Raw genomic sequence first — 22,042 nt, 5'->3', positions numbered from 1 at the left:
GGCTGTGGGTCACAACAGCCCTCATGCTGGGTGCCAGCTGCTGAGAGTACATAAGGTGTTGGCAAGCTTCAGTCTGGATTAACCAGCAAGCAGGAGACCCTGGGTCTGGTCAGGGTTACTGGGTATTCAGGAGGACCCATGAGCATGGGGTGCCTGTGTGAGGAGCATGTGCACCTGCCTGTTTGCTAGCAAGCACCAAGCTGGACTCACCAGCAGGTAGCAGACACACAGAGCAGGTAAGGTGGCCTAAGATCCAGGCAGGAGTATGGGGGTGATGGAGAGGCCACAGTCCCTGCATACTCCATGGATCCACGAACATGCCTATGAATCTAGAGAGTGGGGGTGTGACTGCTTTTACTACTGACCTTCAGTCCTTACTAGCTGAAGAGAAGAAAGGGCATGTGGCTGTCTGTATTTATGCTTTGAGTCCTGGTAGCACTGAAGTTAGTGCTGCTGCAGGCAGTGCCTTAGATCTGTCACAGTCTGTGGAGCCAGCCATGTCAGCATCCTTCATACACGCGTCTGTTTCTGAGATGCACACTCAGCCTTCCTACCGTTTCAACCTGCAAATAGAAAATCAGCAGCTACAGCCACCAGCCTGAGACACAAAGCCCAGGGTTTCTGGGCTGGGCAGGAGACCACCACAGTTTATTACCATCCCTTAACTGTTTATGTTAAATCAATTTACAAAATTTAAGCCTATGTGTGACCTTTTCCCCTCACATTGTCACTTTAAAAGCAACTGAATAACTAACAGCTAGCTAGTTTGTGTTTTCTTTACAAATTAATTATTTTCTCAATGCAGCATGACGTTCACCTTTGTCAAAGCGTGGTTTCTGTGGGAGGTGTTACTGTTTCTCCTTAATTTGCAGCTGAAAATCAACTTTTAGGAGTGACAAAGGAAATAAAAAAACAACTAAACCACAGCAATTCCAGTTCTCTTTCTTAATTTAGAGAAGTCTGAATACAACCCTGAGCTCTTTCAAAGATGTAGTGAATTACATAGAAGATGTGTTCTTAAGAATTTGTGCACACGGGTGTTAACAGTTTAGGGAAACACAGTCTGGAGACTAACTTCAATACAACAGGGACCATAAACAAGACACCAAATGCAGATGACAGGAAACAAAAGAATACCAAACCTTCACAAGACAGTTCCACAAGTAGAACTGGCAAAAGCAGCAACGCTACGCCAAACTGCACCGAGCAGTACTTGGTACTCATTCCTTGTGACACAGCCTCACCAAGGCTGCCAATCCTGTGACAACAGTTGATTATTAACTTCTCTGGAGATTCTTGTTTCATTTCCTTCCTTTTAAAGAAACTGTTTTCTGTATGCATGTGCTGATGACATCATCACTGTAATGAAATGACCTATTAGTAACAATATCTATTCTTGCATTTCCTTCTCCTAACTTTAATAATTTAGTGTTGTGGTGCAGCAAAGAGTTCTGTACCCTGAAGACAAGGGTAAGAACACATTGCACAACACAAGTACGGTGTATGTTAGGTGTGTCTGCTTGGCATAGATTTTATTTTATAAGTTGCTTGGTAGATGTTTAGCCAAATCTTTTCACGCTTTAGAAAGTATATCCTCTTTCAACACCATTCTGTACATCCTAATTTTTAAGGGGATCAATGACTATTTTTACAAAATCAAATCCTTTAAGTATCTCACTTTTGTAATGGCCAAAAGGGAAAGAAAATTAGTTTAGAATTGCTACAATTTGTATTCATTTACTGACTTGTTCTATTTATAAATACAATGATTTTCATGCAGCTCAAGATCTGCTAAATACCTCGTCTACGTCCTGTACACTGTTGTCACTCCCCATCCCATGAAAACTTTTGACCTTGTTTTTTTGGTTTCGAGCCAAAACGTGAACCAGTTAAACTTTCCTACTATCCCACAGTTATTAAATGTCATTCCTATGCTAGTTGCTCAAAACTTACTTCTCTGAACATACAAGCACACACTGGCTTTCTCCCAGGTGCAGTACCGGGGTCTCAGCTTGCCTTCCCAGTAGTGAGATCATTACTGATCTGTGAAGGTAGAGCAGAAAGCCGTGTTGGTTCTGTGCTGTACAGCTGCTCCCAGTCACCAGTCTTGGGCATTACACATGAGGGCCTCTGGACATCCCCTGGCATTCACTTCCATGCAGCTCACTGATCCCCTGGACATTCTGCAGCTGGCACCTTCACCTTCTTCCTGGGCCCTTCCTCCCTCCAAGACTCCCTTTTTCAGGAACGATTCATTTTGGCACCAACTCTTCATTCACAAACACCAAGCCTGCAATTTCCCCAGTCTAAATATTTTATGTGCTGAAACACATCAGCCTCCTGCTGGGTGGTTCTGCCTCATTCTCTTGATTAACATTCACTTTCATTTAGTCCAGGTGTTATCAAAAAGTACAAGCAGCCCATACTTGCTGCAGCTAGCAAGCAGTAGGCTTCTGCCTGAGAGCTGAAAAGTGCCTCCGTGAGGTACTACCCTCAAGAAATGATGCAAAAATCTTTATATAGAAGCTCCATTTCCACACAGAGGTATAACTCTCCAAAAGGGAAGGTACTGCACAGATTAATCAAACAAGAATTATTTATTTTGACACTTCAAGGCGGTAAAATACAAGTATACAAAAAGAATATATGAAAGTGGCAGTGATAATGCAGCTTGATGCAATCCTACAGAAATCTAATCCATCAGGTATACTGATGAAGCAGTCCACTCTATCTGTAAAATATTGCACCATTTCAAAGAGGGAGCACTCAGGAAGAAAGTGTTCATACTCCAGGGAGGTACAACAGCCCCTAAACTGGTATCTTAAATTTCAGAGTAAGGCACCAACTGGCAGGTATGATCCTTGTTCTGTTCATCACATCATGTTGTAAGGTAAGTGCAAGATACATGTTAATGCTGCACCTTTGTCAGCCGGAGGAAACGCAGCCTTCATTTTCCTAGACAGAACAATAAAAAAAAGCACATGACTAGTTTTCCAGCCTTCCTCCATATCCCTTTGTGCTTCCTATTCATAATTCTATCATGAAAAAAATATTTTTAAAGCCACATCTACTTTAAAAGAAAGCCAGATACTATGCTAACTTACTGCTATAAAAATGGAGAAAATAGAGACTCAAGTGAACAGACCATAGTCTGTCTATAACCCAGTATATCAGGATTTAGGCTCTACCACAAAAAGAGAACAGTGCTCATCTCCCATGTCACATCAAGTGGGAGTAACTGCAACCGGACACAAGCAAGAGACAAATTACAGCATGAAGAGACTGTGTAGGAAATTTCCAAAAGTCATCATGGATTATGCCACAACATTGTTGATCAGCTGAAATGATGCTTTGCAAAAGTATTAGCTAAACAAACAGCTTTAAATGATGACGACTGAAGAAAGAAAACTCACATAACAGGATAATAATGTGAAACTCTTCCCTTTGATTTAAAAGGGAAACAAATTGCAGTTATATATAATCCAAGCAACATGCCTGGACTGTGAAGAGCTGCCTTGAATATTTTTGTTAATTAAACAAAAGCCAAAAGAGCCTTTTGTAGAACTCTAGGGATTCAGTTGTACAGCGCAGTTTATAGACTCCCGAAAAGCTAGTGGACTGAATGCCGTGCCTGTTGTGACACACAGATACTATGGCAAACAAATTCCTCAAAAGTAATATTCCATGCAGTTGTTCATTCTTGGGACTAAGGGGAGCTAATCTGGAATTTCCAGATTCAAAACTATTTCTGGGGCAGTTCATGGAGGCTTATTTGTCTGTATGAGAAATGCCGGATCTCTGTTTTGTTGATAGCCTGGGATGTCTTGTAGTTCTCTTGATAACTTGGCTATAAGAAAGAATGTGCAAAAATAGACTTTTAAGTGATCAAGATGGATAGGAAACTGTCAAGCACTGATAACAATAACCTTCCATTTAAAAAGGGGAAGGATTCTCTTTCACAAGGGAGCCCTTTTCTAATGTGCACAGGAGCTGACTGTCCCACATGAAGAACCAGGCAGAAAGTATTTAAAATTTTTACAATACAAGAATAAGTAGCATTTTATGAATAACTTTCCTTTTAGAAAACTTAAAAAAAGCCGTATGAATAGTCCATTTCCCTTTTCATATTCACTTCGCTTACAAATGTCCTTATGTATTCTTCCAAAGGATGTTCCCAGTTCTTCCCAGTTCCAGTGCTGATCCTCTTTCTATCCATTTCTATATACATGGAATAAGTCAGGATACTAGAATTTTAAACCCTGAACTGAATCAGATTAAAAAGAGAGCTGCCAGACTATTTTAGACAAAAGACATCAAGATTTGGACTGGCCAGATATAAACAAGCATTCCTTGCTTACACATCTAATGTCACAGCCTGTCAGAATGGAAACACAGACATCCGTACTCAGAAGTCCTGCTTTGGCAGTGTCTCTCTTCCAGCAGTGCCTGCTGGGTTATTTTCCTGGCAGATAGCCAGGAAACAGGTAAAGGTCCTGACAGAGTGTGCTACAATATTCTGACATTTCCTTGCAGCGGTGAAATTCTGTGCCTGGGGCATAACCTTCTCGTTGCTTGATTTGCCTATTCACCTAGATGTGAAAATGGAAAAAAAAAATATTACTGGAACGATTTAAGATGACACAAGTAATAAAATGTCACTGCTTTCTATACTCATAGATTATTCTGTTTAACTTATTAAGTAGTCCCCTACATATTCTCTAATTATAAGAAGTATAAAGAATTAGGGTGCAGAGTTCCACAGCAGCTCAGGTTGCTGTAGTCACACTGCTGTCTCCACTTCCTCTTCCCTTATTTTCTTAAATGTTTACCTTATGTAAAGGTGAACCAGTTTAGGGAATAAATCCACCTGAAAAAAAGCGATTTCTATAGAGGAAAAGTAATTCTTGACAAGCCAGATTAACAAGTGAAATGGAAGGACTGAATGAAACAGCAGTTTTACTTTGGTTAAACTGCTGTGGAACTGCATATAAATACAAATATTATATATATAAAACCATAAACATATATAAAAACAGAAAGTAGTAATAATTTTGCTACAATCAAGGCAAGACCAATTGCTTTAATTAATCCTAGCAATCTGAGGTACTGGAAGGCTCCTCAGAAACCAGGTAAGTGTGGGAGAGAAAAGACACACCACCTCACCTTCACCAACATGTCAGCCACGTGAGTGTCTCGGGAGTCCTCTGCAAACACAGAGGTGAGAGCCTCAATATACCAGGATCCACGCTTGGTGTTTCGCATGGCCGCAGTGCCTGCGAAGAAAGCAGGTGTGATAAAGTTTGTGGAACACAGACGCACAAAACCTCCTTACGCCCCCTACCAACCGGAGCCTCTCCCCAGTACCTTTCAGACAAGCATATCCACAGATCATATCAGAGCATGTAGGCAGACGCAGCTTGAGATTTTCTTCCTTGTTTGCATCACTTTCCTCACAACCTGGGGAATCCGACCATTCTTTCCCATCCCTTTGATCCACTCCCCGATCAGTCTCGTCTGGGGGGGGGGGCAATAAACAATGGGGGCAAGCAGGAGGGGGGGGGGGGGGGGGGGGGGGGGGCGGAAACAAAAGAAGAAATTACTGGGTGTAGTTTTCTTGCACTTTCTTTGTTTTGGGCTCTGGTCAGCAATGCCAGAACTGCTGTCAAGCAGAAAGCTTTTGCGCTTTTGCATTAACTTTGAGTTTTAAAAACAGCTGAAAAAGCTTATCTGACAGTTCTTCTGCACAGACTAATGCAGATACCCACAACTGCTGAACTTGCTCAACCTAACGGGACCCTTAGTCCACACACCATTTGATTTCTGCCCCCCACCCCCTCCCCCCCGCCTTTCCTAGGCAGATCATGGGATAACCAGAAAGCAAAGAAGTTTCTGATAGTTCTTCACCACACATGGAAGGATTTGACTGCCTAGCCTTAAAAAAGTTTCTATTTTCCACTTTCACCTATCTTAGAAATGTCCAAAAATGTCTATTCTAGTTTGCAATGCTAACTACCTACTTACTGCAGAACTCAAACGACAGCTATTATTTTAGTTGCTAAGTCCTACCTCCAAGACATCAAGAAAACATGGACCAAATATCTCACCTCGTTGTAAATCTTGACTAATATCAGTTTCTCAATCAAAAGCATAAATTGTGTAACAGTAAAATACAAAATAAATTGACCCCGAACATGAGAGAGAACTCCAGTACATGGAAATTAGCTTAAAACCCGGAGACATTTAAAGTCCTTTCCAGGATTCATTAGTATGTATTATGACAAATGTAGATATTCTCAATTGGTTGTTTACATGATGCAGAGTTTCGATTGTAATCTAGACCAACTGCTTAGTGGCGATAGTCCAGATATGCTGTATTAAAAATAAAACTGCATTTCACAGGTTTTCTATATGACTTTGCCCTTGTGTTTAAGATGAAGTACTATTCTACTTCCATCCTAACAGCACGGGTCAGATTCTAGTCTTAGGAGGCATAAGCCTCCACTTCAGAGCTTTCCTGCTGCGATGATTCTAGACTGTTGTTGCCAGGTCATGCCTAGAAATGCATTTGGATTTCTAACCCTTTTAAAGACAGCGACACTGGTGGCATCTCAGTTGTGCCCAGGAAATGGTCAGTTTGTAAGTCACCAACGTTATTCTTTTCCTCTATGAAAGCAGCAGTGGGAGGGGTGTGATTGATAGACTAGATATAGCCTATAATTAAGGCCCCATAGCTCAATTTCATGATTATTTCCATCAAGTCCCTTCATCATCTCTTTAGGGTTGCAAACTTTTCCATATTTAACCACTTTTTTTCATGGTTTTTATCAAACTTCTCCGAATCTTTATAGTTCTGTATCTTCTTAAAAATAGTGTGCTGTTCACAGTGTATGTTATTTCAGGTAAGACTCAGGTAATTTGACAGTCAGGCTATATTATTCACACTGACATCATCTCATAACATACAAAGTCAAAACCTTTTTCATTAACGCTTCGGAATTAGATGTCTTCCTCATGCATTTGTCTTCAAGCATCATTCCAGTCAACTTATCAACAGAACTAAAAAGTGTAAAGCATTAACCCTATCAGGATATCCTCCACATACTTAACCTCTAATTTATATCAGCAGTAACTACCACTCAGATTTAAACAGACAGGGTCAATTCTACGGAAGCTCCCTGATAGCAGTTACTTAAATCAATTGGCAAAACAGCTAACTACCGATTTGTCATTATCTACCCAAGTTCTTTATTTTTCTGGATCAACCACTATATTTAAACACAGATGTAAAGTGGCTTAAAACATCTCCTTTTATGCTGTAGTGAAATCCAACTAGTTGTCTTTTCCCATTGCTTTCTGTTGCCATTGGTTTTTGATCCGTAACTGTAGGTCAGCTGCTTCAATCCTTTAGTAGACTTCTGCCAAAGGCCTTTTGGAAATTAAGTAGACTGTACCAACTCTTCATCTACATTTTTTAATGTGTCATTAATAGAAGACAGGTAAAAGCCTATTACATAAACTTAGGGAGAAAGAATAACCTGTGCATTTCTCATTTTTTTTCAACTAGTTCCAGCTAACTTGTATGGCAAAGAGATACTGAGTAGTAATTTGAAGTTATCCACACTATTTATACAGTCTTTGTATTGGCTAGTCTAACCTTCAAACGCTAACATGAAAAGATACACATTTTTGTTGATAGCTCAATTACCTTGTAACTATCTTTTCCCTCCAACTATTAATCAAGGTTTACAAGAAGGGTTAAAAAAAAGGCAGGTTTGTTTTTTGTTTTTTTTTTTTTGTTTTTTTTTTTTTTTTAAATTGAAGAAAGTTTTTTCCCTTTCAGTTGCTCAAGTCTCAACCCTTGGCCTACTGCAGTATCCCAGTTCTACATCATTTTGCATAGTGAGCTTACCACCCTTAACCAAAACCTTTTTGGGAATAGGAAGGCCAAGCCTGATTTGTTGATGTGAACAACCCCTTATGGTAACATTACAGTAAAATAAACCTAATTACCCAATTAGGTCAGTGGCAAGTTCTGGCTTATTACACTTATTTCTACACTGTTACGAGTCTGCATTTTCACATTTGTTAGAGTATCTAAAGATTCAGTAACATAAGGAAAGCAATCACATTCAATTTGTATTGTAAACATGGACATTACAATATTTCCAAACACTTAGAAGGAACAAACATTTTTGATCACCAAAATACTTCACGTAGACTTTAGGGTTTTCCCTGCATTGGGATTTAAACACAAGTAGGTAACAGGTGAATGAAACATCCTCTTGGCTAGAGGACAAACTATAAACCTCTGCTAAAAATGAAAAAGGCAGACGACAATGCAAGGAACACGGGAAAAGAAGGGTAAAGAGCATAATGTTAGAAAAATTTCTCTACCATAAGGGAAAAAACAAAGCTTTCTACAACAGAACTTCTCTTTGGAGTATCTGCAGTTTCACAGCAATGTCAAAAAGTCCAGACACTTCAGGGGAAAATTTGTGGTCATTAGCAGATCTGAAAGGTAGGTAGTTGCAGACATGTGTTTAGAAACAAAAGAAGGGAAAACAAATAGCAGAATTAAATAAAAAAGGAACAGAAAGAGTGAAAAGGAAAAGGTCTATGAGAATCAAGAAAAGAGTTCTGTACAACAGTATGTACGAATTCTACTACAGTATGTGAAAAAGGATGTAAGGAAAGGTCATTTGGAGGTTCAAAACAGGACAGGGTAAAAAAAAAAAACAAAAAAAAACTTTGAGCCCAGCTTGATAGCTCAAGAGACAGCAACACATCCAGGAGCAACAGAAAGACAGGACCCCAAACAAGACTCCAGTGCTAGTGTACCACTCCATGCTGTGCCACAATTTGATGCAGAGTATGCCCCACTCCCCCTCCTGCAGGCATAGCAAGAGAAAGCCTCAACATATGGTGGGATATGATAGAGCTTCACATCGCTATGGTGCTCTGGGGTCTGCAAGTCAATGCACACACCTCATGCAGAGCAAAAGACACTTACAGAGCAACAGATGCAGTGGCAGCAGCAGGGCAGAGGGAGGTGAATATGGGTCCCACTTACACCTGAGAGAAGCAAAGAGGAGAGTTGACAGCAAGTTGAATGTGAGGGTGTGTATGTGTGTAAAATGAGCCTTAATGGCATGCCAAATACATGGCTTTTAGTATTAAGGCACTCACCTCCTCGGCAGGCCTGAATAAAGAACATTTTCGGCTTATTCTGGAGATTTGGACAGTTTGCATTATCAAAGAGCCGGAAAGCCTCCTGCAACTGAGAGAAGAAAGAAGATAAAAATTCTTCACTGCAGCCTTCTGTGAGCAAAACCCAGTGTCACCTTGCTTCCCTGCATTTTGGCGATTACCTCACCAGTCTTGATATTTCCTCCTTTATCTCCAAACTCACCATGTGACAAACACATCCCCTCCCTACCCTTTCCTGGGGCTCCTACCAGTCTGAGTTCATGCACTCTACCTAGTACTTGTACAGGAAGAGAGAATGAAAAAACCTCCCCTACTTGCCCTATTTGTATGCCATTCTTTATCTTACAGACCTCTTATAATAAGACAGCCTCCTGCCCTTCCCACAACCCTTATTTTCTCCTTTTAGAAAAAAGTGACTCTTCAGTCACTTTGTTGTTTTTTGAGCGGGTTTTGGTTTTGTTTGATTTAGAAAAAAACCCAAACATTTTTCCCCCCATTCCATTGTTACTTTCCAAGAGATAACCTACAACACCACGTCAGAACATAGCAATATACCTGTAGTAGTTTGCCATCACTGCCATAAACCCCACCCTCCACACCGTGGGAAAGTAAAGCTACAATACAGGAATCCACATCCCGATGATCTGGCAGCTTAGAGAATCTCTCCAATGCATTCTGCATCTCCTTGAAGAGAGAAAAATAAAAGTTCAACGCTTTCCAGACTTGCACAGAGGAAGTGGGTCAATATACAGGGAAGAACATACACAGTCCTCATGTTATGAAATAAACCTTATGTACAGCAAATTTATAGGACTAAAGACACGTGTTCCATAAAAAAAACACCAGCAAAACATTCTTGCTCTTTACGTAACATTCAGTCTGAAGTATAACACTGTGAAGTAGGAATCACTTAGGCCAACAGGGGGATGCAAGAAGTATGAGTTGGTACACACAGATTCAACATAAGAGAAACCAACCAATATTTTACAAAGATTTTACACTGACACTTGAGTCTGGCTGCGATACTGCAGCAACTTAACAGATACATACCCTGGTACTTCAGGCATTCAAACATTAGTGATCAAAACACAATTTGAAATGGAAAACTTTAGGAACTCTGACAACATGGTAAGTACAAAAGTCTTATTATATTGTTGCAAAAGCTTCCTTCTTGAATAAAATATGCTTTTAACAGGTTATGTATCACTTGGTTTCATAGGGATTTAAAAGGAGGAAGAACAAATGAGCCTGGACAAGGCAGCAATTGAATTCCTAGGGAACAAGGCGGCTTCAGTCAGTCAGTCACGGAGCTACCAATTTTCCTAAGTGAAGCACAGCCACTTCTCTAGCAAAGCAAAGACCAAAGCAGTGGAACTGAACTGCATAAATACTGGAAGACTGATAAATAGGATGGCAATTGACTCCATCAGTGAAACGACATGAAAATATCACTTAACACTTGCAAAGACTAGGTCAAATATTTGCAAAGTTTAACTTTTAGGATAGCAGAACACTGGAGAAGCCTATCTAGAGTAAACTGGAGACTTCATTCATTTGTGATTTTAAACACACATGCCAAGTATGGTCTAGAAATTCTTGCCCCTTGCACTAGTCAGACCAGAGTAGTAACTCTTGTGGTCCTTTGTGATCCTACTTTCCATCGTAAGTCCTCTGCCTTCCAAGCTTCTTCATATTTGTCAGTATGTGAGCAGACATTACCACATTTAGCCTTATTTTCTATTCATAAGTGATCATTCACATCTTCCTGTTCAAGCTTAGTTCTACCTTAGGGAACCTCTTCAGGTGTTTATGTCACAGTCACAAACTCTCATCCATACTGATTGTGAAGTACTGGGATCCATCCTCCTTACCTGTGCAGTTTGATCATGAAAGACAGTCACTTGATACCCAAGATGCTTGAAAAGCATCTCCAGGGCAGTACAGTCCACATCCCCCCCTGCGCGATACTCCAAGTCCTTCTCACTGCTGAAATGGACGTTGCTGAGAATAAGTGCCAAGCCTCTGGGCTCTGATACCAGTTTATATGCCTGAGAAGATTTAAAAATCAGTAAATTTAGACTACACAAGGAAATAATAAAGTGTTACAGTAGAACAGCAATCACAATTTGATATGAGATGCAGAATTTCTTGATTGAGAAGTCACAAAAACAGCAGAGGTCAAATTTTTGAAGTTTGGTTTTGTCTTTGTTGTTTGTTTGGGGTTTTTTTGATAAACAAATATTTGTATTGCAAAGGGTCCCAAAGACAACTGCAAGTGTCCACAGCTGATGATGCTACAACACTTGCTAAGATGTTACACTAGCTTGCCTTAATTCTCATTTTAAAAGAAACACAGTTAATCCATTTTAAACTGGGAATTAGGTCTTGCTAACTTTTTTCCCTTTCCCCACCTTTATGCCAGCACAGCCCCATATATTTCCATCACTGGCTTTAAGACAATACTATGCAAAATTTAGCTAACATTTTTTAATTGCTATTGGGAGCAGACAGAGATGTTAGAATTGCACATGTGCAATTCTAACAGCAAGGGACTGTCAGTCACTGATCCTGAAAGTTATGCAGCTGACAAAAAAAGTTAACAGGGAAAGAACTAATTTAAGAGGGGTATCTTCAGATTAAGTTCCCTCTCTGCCCCTCCCACTAACAACAACAAATCAATAGTACATCAGTTACTAACGCTCCTGTAAATTGTAAGTGAAATTTAATAATAAAGGAGCATATCAAATAAGGTTTACCCAGGCACAGATGTAAAAGGAGCCAAGTCAAGATCACACCGACAATGCCTAATTAGGTCTCCTCAATAGACAGTTAAAAAAAAAATAAATATCTGTTTTGCCTGTACACAGAGCCTGTAACAGAGGTGTTAAGTGTTAGCACATTGTGTAACTCTAGCAAAGTCTCTGCCCCCTTACATAAAACTATTTTTTCTCCTTAAGCCCACCCCACCATAACCTATGCTTTACAAACAGAATAAAGAGTAATTAGACTCCCTATATAACTTCAATGGTTGCAGAAGATTAGAAATTCCAGTTGATCTACCCAGTACTACGCAGCACAGGTTCTTGAGCACAAGGAGAGACTCTTCTGGGTATAGCCAGCAATTAAAACAGCCCAGACTGTGACTACTGGTTGAAGTACAGTTTTGGTACCTTGCAGTCAATTGCAGGGTGTGTCATCACACAGAAGGGGATGAGGATGCAGACAAATACAAGGCAATAATACTGACAGCATACACAGAGCAACAGAACAGAAGGCATTCTCCAAAGTTCTTCGTGAACAAAAACCAGGGAGAAATTCATACAGTTACAGAACTTCCCAGAATTTCTTGCAACTTGCAGATGACAACTACATCGAATTGAACTTGACTGGTAACACAACTAACAAACAGCACAATACTGATCTGCATCCCAATGAAGCATGTGTTTCGACTCAGTTTTAAGTAGCACTTGTTCAGTTCATATATCCAAACACCTCACATCTTTCACATGTGAAGGAGATTTTCTCTGTCAACTACTTACCAAGTGCTGATGATCATGATAAAATTCAGGAGTGCAGTACTTCACCAAAGGTATCAGGGGACCATCTCCATTATCCAAGGAATGTTCCTTTGGTTCTGTGCAAAACAAACGTATCAATAACAGTAACAAATTCCAACTACAAAACCTCTGCATTAAGGTAGTAACTCACAAATTCTGAACTATGTGGTCTAAGGTATATTCCTTTATCATGCTATTCATACCTCTAAAAACTTCGCTTGATCATGGACTACAGAAACACAATGAAACATGGCAGAAGAAAACAAAGTACCGGAATCGTATACTTTTTTCATAATTTCAGTTGGCAAATACTTTTGTTGTGTATGTGGGTTATCTTTACCCAAGGCCTAGTAAATTTGGTTCTACAGAGTATGAAAACAGAATTCTTATTTCAAATCAGAGCTGTGTGCTTTCTGTCATTTTGCACAGTATGTTATTCCTTTCACAGTTAGGCTGACAAACCATTGCTAGAAATACTCAAATAGACTATTTTCCTTTCATAAAAGGCCTCCCATGCTCACTACATACAACTGTTTATTTTTTGCTGAACACATGCATAAGTGATCAAACTTGACATTTCTAACGTCCATAAAATGCAATGCCCTTTTTTGTTTATCTGCCTCTGAACAAGCCTTTCCTCTGGGTAACAGTAGATGAGGGGAATGATAATCAATTATTTGCAATTTGCAGACAAACACTCACTCCTCTGTCCTGAAGAAACGGAACTAAAGACATTCACAATCTCCTTTCAAATCCTTTTTCAGCCTTCTGAGGCATGGCTCTCCTGGTTGGAGGAACATATGCTCTAAAAAACCAAAACAACCCACCCTAAAACCTTTGCACCTAAATAAGAAAATAAACCTTCAAAATCTAGACACTTATTCTTTAGTATCAGAGAGCTCCTAGTAGCCAGCATACAATTAAAACCATGGTTAGAGACCATGATTACTCCAAGCATTACCAGAGGCAACGTAAAAACTACCAGGGAGATTCACTCCAACATTTAGTTCCCTGACTGAAGTCACAAATGCTTGCTGAAGAAAAGCTGATTTGCTGCACTTGACAGAAGCTACAGAAATCTGCATTGGGCCCACGTAACATGCGTAAGGCCTTGTACTTACTTGCTAAGAAGGAAATCTAAGTTAAAGACATTACCCCAAACCAGTATCTTTTCATAGCTCTAGTTTAATTAAACTCTACTACAAATCTTAAATAATATTTTTGAAAAATCTAAATTTTACTGACATATGCTGTTTAAGCAACAAGATTTCCAGTAAGAATAAATGAAGCTACCTAGAAACTGATTGGGTTCTCTTTCCCAGTATGCTACTTAACTTTTATTTTCTAGCCTAATTCTGCCTCCTGCATCCGATTGTAACATGGTCAGTTCACTGTCAGGTTTGTATTCCTGGAATGAGCAAAGTGGTGGCAAGCTTATTTCTAGAATAAAATTAAGACAGTATTAAGAAGTTGGAAGCAACTAGATAGCCAACCAAGTATTCATGATGTCCTGTGCAACTCACCAGTCCAGCGCCGTCTTTTTGAATTACATGACTCACTGGCAGGGAATGGAAGATTTGATCCATAACAGTGTTCAAGCTACAAGACATCCAATAAATCCATGAGAAATAGTAGCACAAAACAGCTATTTTTTTCTCTACAGTACAAGCCTGTAGCCATCATGTAACAAAGATACATGCATTTATACACACACACATAAAACTACAAATATTCTGGTTTATATCCAAATCAAACGACATAACAGCAACAGCATTTCCTGGCAATGCAAAATTCCTACCCTCCTTTGCTCATCTCTACTTCTGCCCAAATCCCCAGGAAAACTTCACACTGAGGTTATGGTACCCTCCTTGATTTTGCCAAAAATTGTCTAGTGACTCCTATATTTTTTGTTTGCTTTCAAGACTTCATTGTCTAGTAAAGCACAACTGAAAACAAAAAACAGAAAGGGTAGTCTAATAAAGCCTACATTTTAATAAGGGAACATCTCTGTGCAAAAATATCTGGTCTTCCCTTATTTACTGTGAGTTTCCACGCTTGTCCATGCACTAAAAACACTGAATCTTTGCTAAATTCTTTCTTTAGCCCAACACTACCAACTGCAGACAGTGAAAAGGTGAAAATAACAAAAGAAAGAGAAGTCTCTCTCTCCTCAACTGACCAGACTAGCTTTTAGTAGCTTTCTATTCAGAGAATCACTGAACTAAAAGATTTCAGAGAAAATATTTCCTTTGCAGCTTTTGGGTTCTTGATAACACAGCCATTAAGAGTGCGCTGGGTGTTAAGAACGTCCAGGAACCTCAACAAAGAGAAGCGCAGAGCCCTGCCCCTGGGGAGGGGCGACCCCACGCACCAGCACCTGCTGGGGGCATGTCTGGGAGGCAGCCTGGCAGGAAAGGACATGGGGTGCTGGTGGCCACCAGGGTGACCAGGAGCCAGCATGCGAGGCTAATGGCATCCTGGGCTGCCTTAGGAGGCGCGCTGCCTGGGCTGCGGAGGGGTCCGTCCCCTGGGTGCAGATCTGGCCAGGCTGCACCTGGAGTCCTGTGTCTGGCTCTGCACTCCCCAGCACAACCGGGGGTGCCGGAGAGAGGCCAGCAACAGGCCACAGAGAGGAGGATGGGGCTGGAGCATCTCTCCTTTGCGGAAAGGCCGAGAGAGCTGGGACTGCTCAGCCAGGAGAAGAAAAAGCTCAAGGGGAGGTTTATCACTGCATACAGCCACCTGAAGGGGGGTGCGAGGGGGAGGGCGCCAGGCTCTGCTCAGCGGGTCCCAGCGAGAGGCCGTGGGCACACAGACACACAGGGGGCTCCCCCTGCGCACCAGGAAACCCCTTTTCACTGGGAGGATGGCTGAGCACTGTGGGAGGTTGCCCAGAGAGGCAGACGAGTCTCCTCCCTGGAGATACTCAAATGCTGCCTGGACACGGTCCTGGGCCACCTGCTCAAGGTGACACTGCTTGAGCAGGGGAGCTGGACCAGGTGACCTCCAGAGGTCCCTTCCAACCTCTACTGTCTTGTGATTCTGTGTGAAAACTCTCTTCTCAAATTCTTTCCCCTCTGCTTTGACTGAGGCTACTACAAGTTTCAATTTGCAACAAAAACCCAACCTGTCCTTTGTAAACAATTTTTGGGTTTTTTTCCCTTTGAAAAAGATCAGTTTGTGCCTAAACCCAATCTGAAAGGCAGTCCATCCATCTTATTTTTTTAAAACTGCTGTACCCTTGCAATCCCATGGCTCAGGTTGGATGCAGTCTTCAAGATCACTGCCTCCAGATGTTGCTGTTTGGTTTCTTGCAGTGCTTCACAGAAGGCTGAGAAGGCATTGGGGCCTCTCTTGGGCAGCAAATTGAGGAATTCCACATTTTGGCTGAAGCTCCCAGACTTGGCCTAGATCCAGAAAAAAAAACAAAAATCCACACTCAAAGTAACACCCCAACACAATCAATTTTCAATGCATCTTCAGGACAACTGAATTTTTTTTTACTTCATGTAAATGTTTCACCACTATGCTTAGATGTGCTATATCCATTTTTATAGCTCTTCACAGCTGATTTCACTCCCACTCCTCTGTTCGCATTAGGTGAAGGGGAAAAGCATATGGCAACACAGCAAGCCATCAATTCACACATTATGACACACCTCTTCTCTCTAAACTTATTTCCAGTTACTGTTGGAATAGTATTTATTTCCCCTCATTGAATACATAAGTCCAGAGTATGCTTCCACTACTGTCCAATAGCTTATGGTCTCATGAACAAATACGTGAACCCCTCAGAAAGTGTTAAATAAAATACTTAATTACATGCAGTCAATTCCAAGAAGATACTACATAGGTATAGACTGTAACATTTAGATCAAAGCAGCAATATACAGTAGTATATAAGAAAAATTAATAACAAAAAATGAAATTTATGTATCTGTAAATAATTCTCAACACGTTCTAAGTCTTAAAATATTAATAGGGCATTTGCCAACTAATGGTATAATTTATACAGTAATAACCTTCCCCGTGAAATCTAAAACACACCAAAACGTCATGTACTAAAATACTGCGTATCGCAAATATATGTTATCCATTCAACAGAATTAATCCTATTTTTTTTAATCACCCCTTAGATCCAAGATCTTAGCACCCATCAAAAGAAGAGAAATGGCTGGTGAGTTACACAGAATCAAGGCCTAACACCACATTTGCAATCGCAAGAAAATCTAAAAAAAAAAAAAAAAAAAGCCTCGAGTCACACATGTAAATCCTCTGCTACAGAAGATTTCACATCATCCGATTTCCTCCCAAGCTTGGTGTTAAAAGTAGTTTGGCTTTTATTCCATCACATTATTTGGAAGGATACTGCAAAGTCTTACTGAGCCAATGCTTATGAACCTATTCTGAAATTTCAGACCTATGCTCACTCATGACTGTCTGATAGCATTTATTTATCAAGTGTCCCTTGACTGCAGCCTTCTCCTGTCCTTCCCCTTATTTATCAAGCACCTTTCCACAAACCCGTCTCCATTGCCTACAGTACACAAGCTGCTTTCTTTCAGCCTCCCTGTAAATGGCCTCTTCCCCTTGCCGATGCAAGTACCCCTTCCTATTCCCACAGAAACCTCAACTTTCAGAGCACTGTTGCCTGGAAGTGCATACAGCAATATCTCACCTGTGCCTTCCCAGATGCAAGAAAATATTTGCGCCTTTCTCCTGGTAACACTTCTCCATCAGTCCACAGATGATAACTAGCTCCATATACCTATACCTTGCTGTAAGCCCACTGAATTTTATTCTGCCTAACAAAGTAAAATGACAGCTGATATTCTAAAGTACCTGTTAATCATTTCTTCCTTTCTAGTAGAACCGTAGCTGTTTACAACAAGCTTAGAATTATTAATGTTCTTCACTTTATGCCTTCATAGTCTGTGACTCTAAGCCATAAGTCATAACTAAGAACACAATCTGACCTCAAGAATCGAATCTTAAGTTTTATAGAAAAGTTAAGAAATTTCCACAAAGTTCATATTCTGCACTTTGTATATACAGCAGTCAGCTCTTGGCAGACTTCTTCCTTAATGCTCCCTTAAATACCCAAAGTGCTGTACCTCCTCATTTAACTTTCACATGAACATCACATTTAGATTACACTAAATAACATTCAGCAAACGACAGAACTAAAAATTTCATAAGACAGATTTATTCCATTTCACTTTCTAGTACATCCTTAATTTATTTTTGTGCTCTCACAGATGAGTTTGATAATCTGGATAACAGGAACTGGTTGCACAATAAACTGAATTCCTGTCAAAATCCCATAGTATTAGTTGTATTACTGAGCCTGAACATACACACAGACTCTGTAGAGAGAGCATATATAGTTGACAAACATACTAATGAAATTTGTCACTTTGTCTAAGCCAGTGATCCCTTCATTACTGTCTAGTGATCAACACAGAGCATTTAAATCTCTGTATCTACACAATCTGATCATCTTCCATTACAGTACAGAGTATTCAACTTGTTTAAAACCTGAGTGAAAGCTTTTGCTGTTGTATCTGCAATACTGAAGGTCCATCCCAGAGCTCTGGAAGAACATCTGATGCTCTGACAAGAAAGCATTAATGAAGTGAATTTTGGACTTCATCTTAAAAACAGCTGTTTCCACTTGTCCCACTATTTCCACTATAATTTTTGCTCTGTGTTTGAAATCCCTCTCTTCTGAGCCTTCATCTAGGTAACTATATTTACATCATCTTCTCTGCACAGTGAACGCGGGGGTTTTTTTCTTTATTCTTTCTTTAAAGTGTATACAATTGAAAAAAATCCAATTGCTTAGTTTCTTTCTGAATGACAGTTTAAACTAATTCCTGTCAGTTCCTACTCTCTCCATTTCAGACACCAAAGGAAGCTGCTCCTATTTATTAATTCTTCTCCAGTGTACGCCTATAAATTCTATACTTAGTCTTCATATTCCTTGTGAGCTCTTCATCCAGCTCAACCACCTTTGTCTTCAGTGGCTCTTCCTGCAACGTCGTCGTCCCCCGCACCTTTTTCTTCTTTGTGGTAAAGCTTCAGCACTTGTTAGCACCTCACACTTCTAAGGAATTTCACCCCTCCTTCATCTCCCTGAACTCCTCTGTTTATATCTTAGATTACAAAAGTTTAAGTGAAGTGCCCTATTTCCAGAACCATTTTGTTTATTCTTCAGTTTAGTTTAAATCAAACCAACAGGACCAGTATAATTGTGTTTTTAAGTCAAGATAATTTAAAACAAAACTACTTATCCAGATCTTGATTTCCTGACTTTTGGGGGGAGCAGATGGATACATAGAACCAATCAGATAAAACAGCCAAGAAAATTTATGCTATATCATCAGACATGGTGGCATTTGTCTCCTCTTGCTACCAATAGAGTACCTGACAATTAGCGTCACAGTAAATGTTCAAGAACAGGCTACCTAACAGGACTCCCAAGAGTTTTGTTCACATTTGAGCCAGAGAGTAGAAGACTGTTACAAATTCACAGACCTACTACAGAAAAAAGAAAAGTAAGTAAAAATATTTTTGACTGAAATTATTTTTTTGATGCATGTTACTTTGTTTCTCTATAGCATTATTATGATTAGTACTATCCTGTAAATGTTCCCTTCATTTCTATCCTTCTAGTACACTGCGTATTTTGCAATACTACTGTTCCAGTTGTGAATGCTTTCCTCCTACCCCAGCCATATTTCTATTTTTGCCACAACTTCCAGATTCATACCCTGCAACAGTAGTTTAAGACACTTTGTTCTCTTGCTCAGGCTGCTGTCACTCTTTATATACATTTAAGCTCTCAGTTATGTGTATACATTGTATTTTTCCACTAAGCTATTACTATTTATCTGACTTACCCACCATAACACCTTTCTCCTTACTGATAACCCTAAGTATTGCTGCATCTCCTTTTACCCAATCACACCTGGAGGGGAAGATTCCCTCAGTCTTCCCCTCCATCTCAGTTTAACAGTTCTTAACTACAGCAGCATTTCGCCAAAAAGAATATTTTCTCCGGCATTATCCTACCTTTGAAAGGGTGGTTTTTTCCCTCCCCTCTTCTCCTTTTCTTTCCTCTCCCGCACTTCAGTGACTAGCTGCAGGCCAGCAACTGAACATCCCTACTAACCACCCAGACTTCAGCAGTATCATGTTTAATCCCCGTGGGCTACCATGCACCCATACAGCTGCTCAGCCACCCCCTCCCCAGCAGGATAGTGGGAAGAATTGGAAGGGTAAAAGTGAAAACACTTATGGGGTGAGATAAAGATGGTTTAATATGTAAAACAAAAGCCGTGCACGCAAGTGGAGCAAAATAAGGAATTCATTTACTACTCCCCATCACAGGCAGGTGTTCAGCCATCCCCAGGATGGCAGGGCTCCATCATGCATAATGGTTACCTGGGAACACAAACGTCGTAACTCCAAATGTTCCCTCCTTCTTCCCACAGCTTTTATTGCTGAACACAGCATCATATGGTATGGCATATGCCAGTGATCAGTGTCAGCTGTCCCAGCTGTGTCCCCTCCCAGCTTCTTGTGCCCCCCAGCCCGCTCACTGGTGGGATGGTGTGAGCCACAGTAAAGCCCTTGGCTCTGTGTAAGCACTGCTCAGCAGTAACTACAACATCCCTGTGTTAATCAACGCTGTTTCCACAACAAATCCAAAACATTGCCCCATATAGACTACTATGAAGAAATTAACTCTATCCTAGCCAAAATCAGCACAATCACTTCCTGATTCATTCTCTTACTTTCACTGTCCTCTTTCACTAGAGACTGCAGCTATGCCAGGTGAGACTGCCTGCATCTCCTGCAGCTTAGCACAGGTATCCTCAACAGGCCCCATGCGGAATTTCACATTACCTTTGACACACAACAAGTCAAAATTCATCAGGAAGTTATTTCTTCATTGCTTTCAAAAACCTTACCAGTCTCAGGTCCACACCTTCTGCGCTAGTACCCACCAAATAGCTCATAAATCTATTTTTCAGCATCTGTTTTTATCGCCAGGACTATCAACCTTACTAAGGGACCAAAAAGTCCCTTAATTGCTTACTTGAGTCTTGTGATACACTTGATGTGCATTTTCAGTCATTCTTTTTCTAGTTTACTTTCTCTTTGGAGACTTGTATCACCATCCTGCACAGCCTTCAGTGCATTAGGCTGTAGGATCCCAAGCTACTGCCAATGACTTCTCTTCACAGTACCTGCTGCTCAGGATAAGTAACAAAAGCCTACGAACAGCATTTGTTATCTGAGAGTGAGTCTTGGATCACATAAGGCTCTTCACACAATGTGCAAGAACACGTAAGAGGTACAAACTCTTTAAGTGAAAGGTGCCACGACAAACTGGATTATAACATATTCATTTAACTACCTGCACTGAATTCTTTTGGAAACAGGTATTACTCCTACTTCTACAGATGGGGGGGGGAATGCACGAAATAACAACAAAGGAGTGGAAACTACTCCCTGACTCCTGAAGTGCAGCCTGCTGCATCTGCACACCAGCATGCAAGCCTCCGATAAAACCCGCCCTGCCAAGAGCGGCCAGCAGTTCTGCTGCATGCTGCTGTCAAACCCCACTCCACTCTGAGCGTTCTACGAATGTAATCACACTAAAATATTCGGGTAAAACATGAGTTTTACCGCGCTGGCCCTGCCACGAACGACACGAGCTCCACCAGAAGCGCAGCTCACCGCGCAGCGGCCGCCCCCCGCACACCTGTATGGTCTCCACCATCTCGGCGGTGATGATGTCCTTCTCGATCATGTGCTCCATCAGCTCCTTCAGCACCAGCTGCCTCGCCAGCATCACCCGGTTCTTCTTCAGCGCTTCCTGGTGGCACCGCTGCATGCCGCACGCGGCCAGCATCCCGCCGGGGGTCGACCCAGGCCGGCCTCAGCAGCCCCCAGCTGCCCGCCTCCCGCCCGCGGGGGCGCCGTCGCCACTTGACCCGAGGTCCCGAGGTGGCCGGAGGGCCGCGGGGATGCTCGGGGGTAGCGGGAGGCCCGGGGGTGGCGGGAGGCCGCGGGGAGGCCCGGGACCACTCTCCCGTGCCCAGCTGCCGCAGGGCACTCCCCACCGCTCACCCGCGCGCCGCCGCTTCCCGGCGGCCCCAGCGATTCAAACCGCGGGACCCGCTTCCTCCGGCCACGTGACCAAGGCCGCGGCCCCGCCCTCCGCGGCAGCGACACTGCGCAGGCGCAGCCGCCGTGCGCACGCGCGG

General features: G+C 41.4%; 2 protein-coding genes across 2 annotated transcripts in view; both read right to left on the bottom strand.

Annotated features, from left to right (window-relative positions):
- CLCN1 (chloride voltage-gated channel 1) overlaps positions 1–2,441 on the bottom strand; it is a 69,208-nt gene extending 66,767 nt beyond the window's left edge. The window contains exons 1-2 of the mRNA XM_080391344.1: positions 1,143–2,441; positions 366–563 (exon numbers count right to left, since the gene is read on the bottom strand). The gene's annotated coding sequence lies outside the window, so the exon portion shown is untranslated. The remainder of the gene's footprint in view (positions 1–365; positions 564–1,142) is intronic.
- Positions 2,442–2,578: 137 nt separating this feature from the next.
- On the bottom strand, positions 2,579–21,824 carry CASP2 (caspase 2). Its single transcript, XM_080391356.1, has 10 exons — positions 21,538–21,824; positions 16,004–16,171; positions 14,288–14,363; positions 12,747–12,841; positions 11,079–11,255; positions 9,763–9,891; positions 9,187–9,277; positions 5,365–5,514; positions 5,164–5,273; positions 2,579–4,589 (listed from the first exon to the last, which is right to left on the bottom strand). The coding sequence occupies exons 1-10, from the start codon at positions 21,685–21,687 to the stop codon at positions 4,455–4,457; spliced, it is 1,281 nt and encodes a 426-aa protein (XP_080247482.1). The 5' UTR covers positions 21,688–21,824; the 3' UTR covers positions 2,579–4,454.
- Positions 21,825–22,042: the final 218 nt, after the last annotated feature.

This window comes from Falco punctatus (assembly GCF_963210335.1).
Source record: "Falco punctatus genome assembly, chromosome: 6".
NCBI classification, from domain to species: domain Eukaryota; kingdom Metazoa; phylum Chordata; class Aves; order Falconiformes; family Falconidae; genus Falco; species Falco punctatus.
The sequence above is the reverse complement of the archived record's forward strand: the minus strand, read 5'-3'. Positions and strand labels throughout refer to the sequence as shown.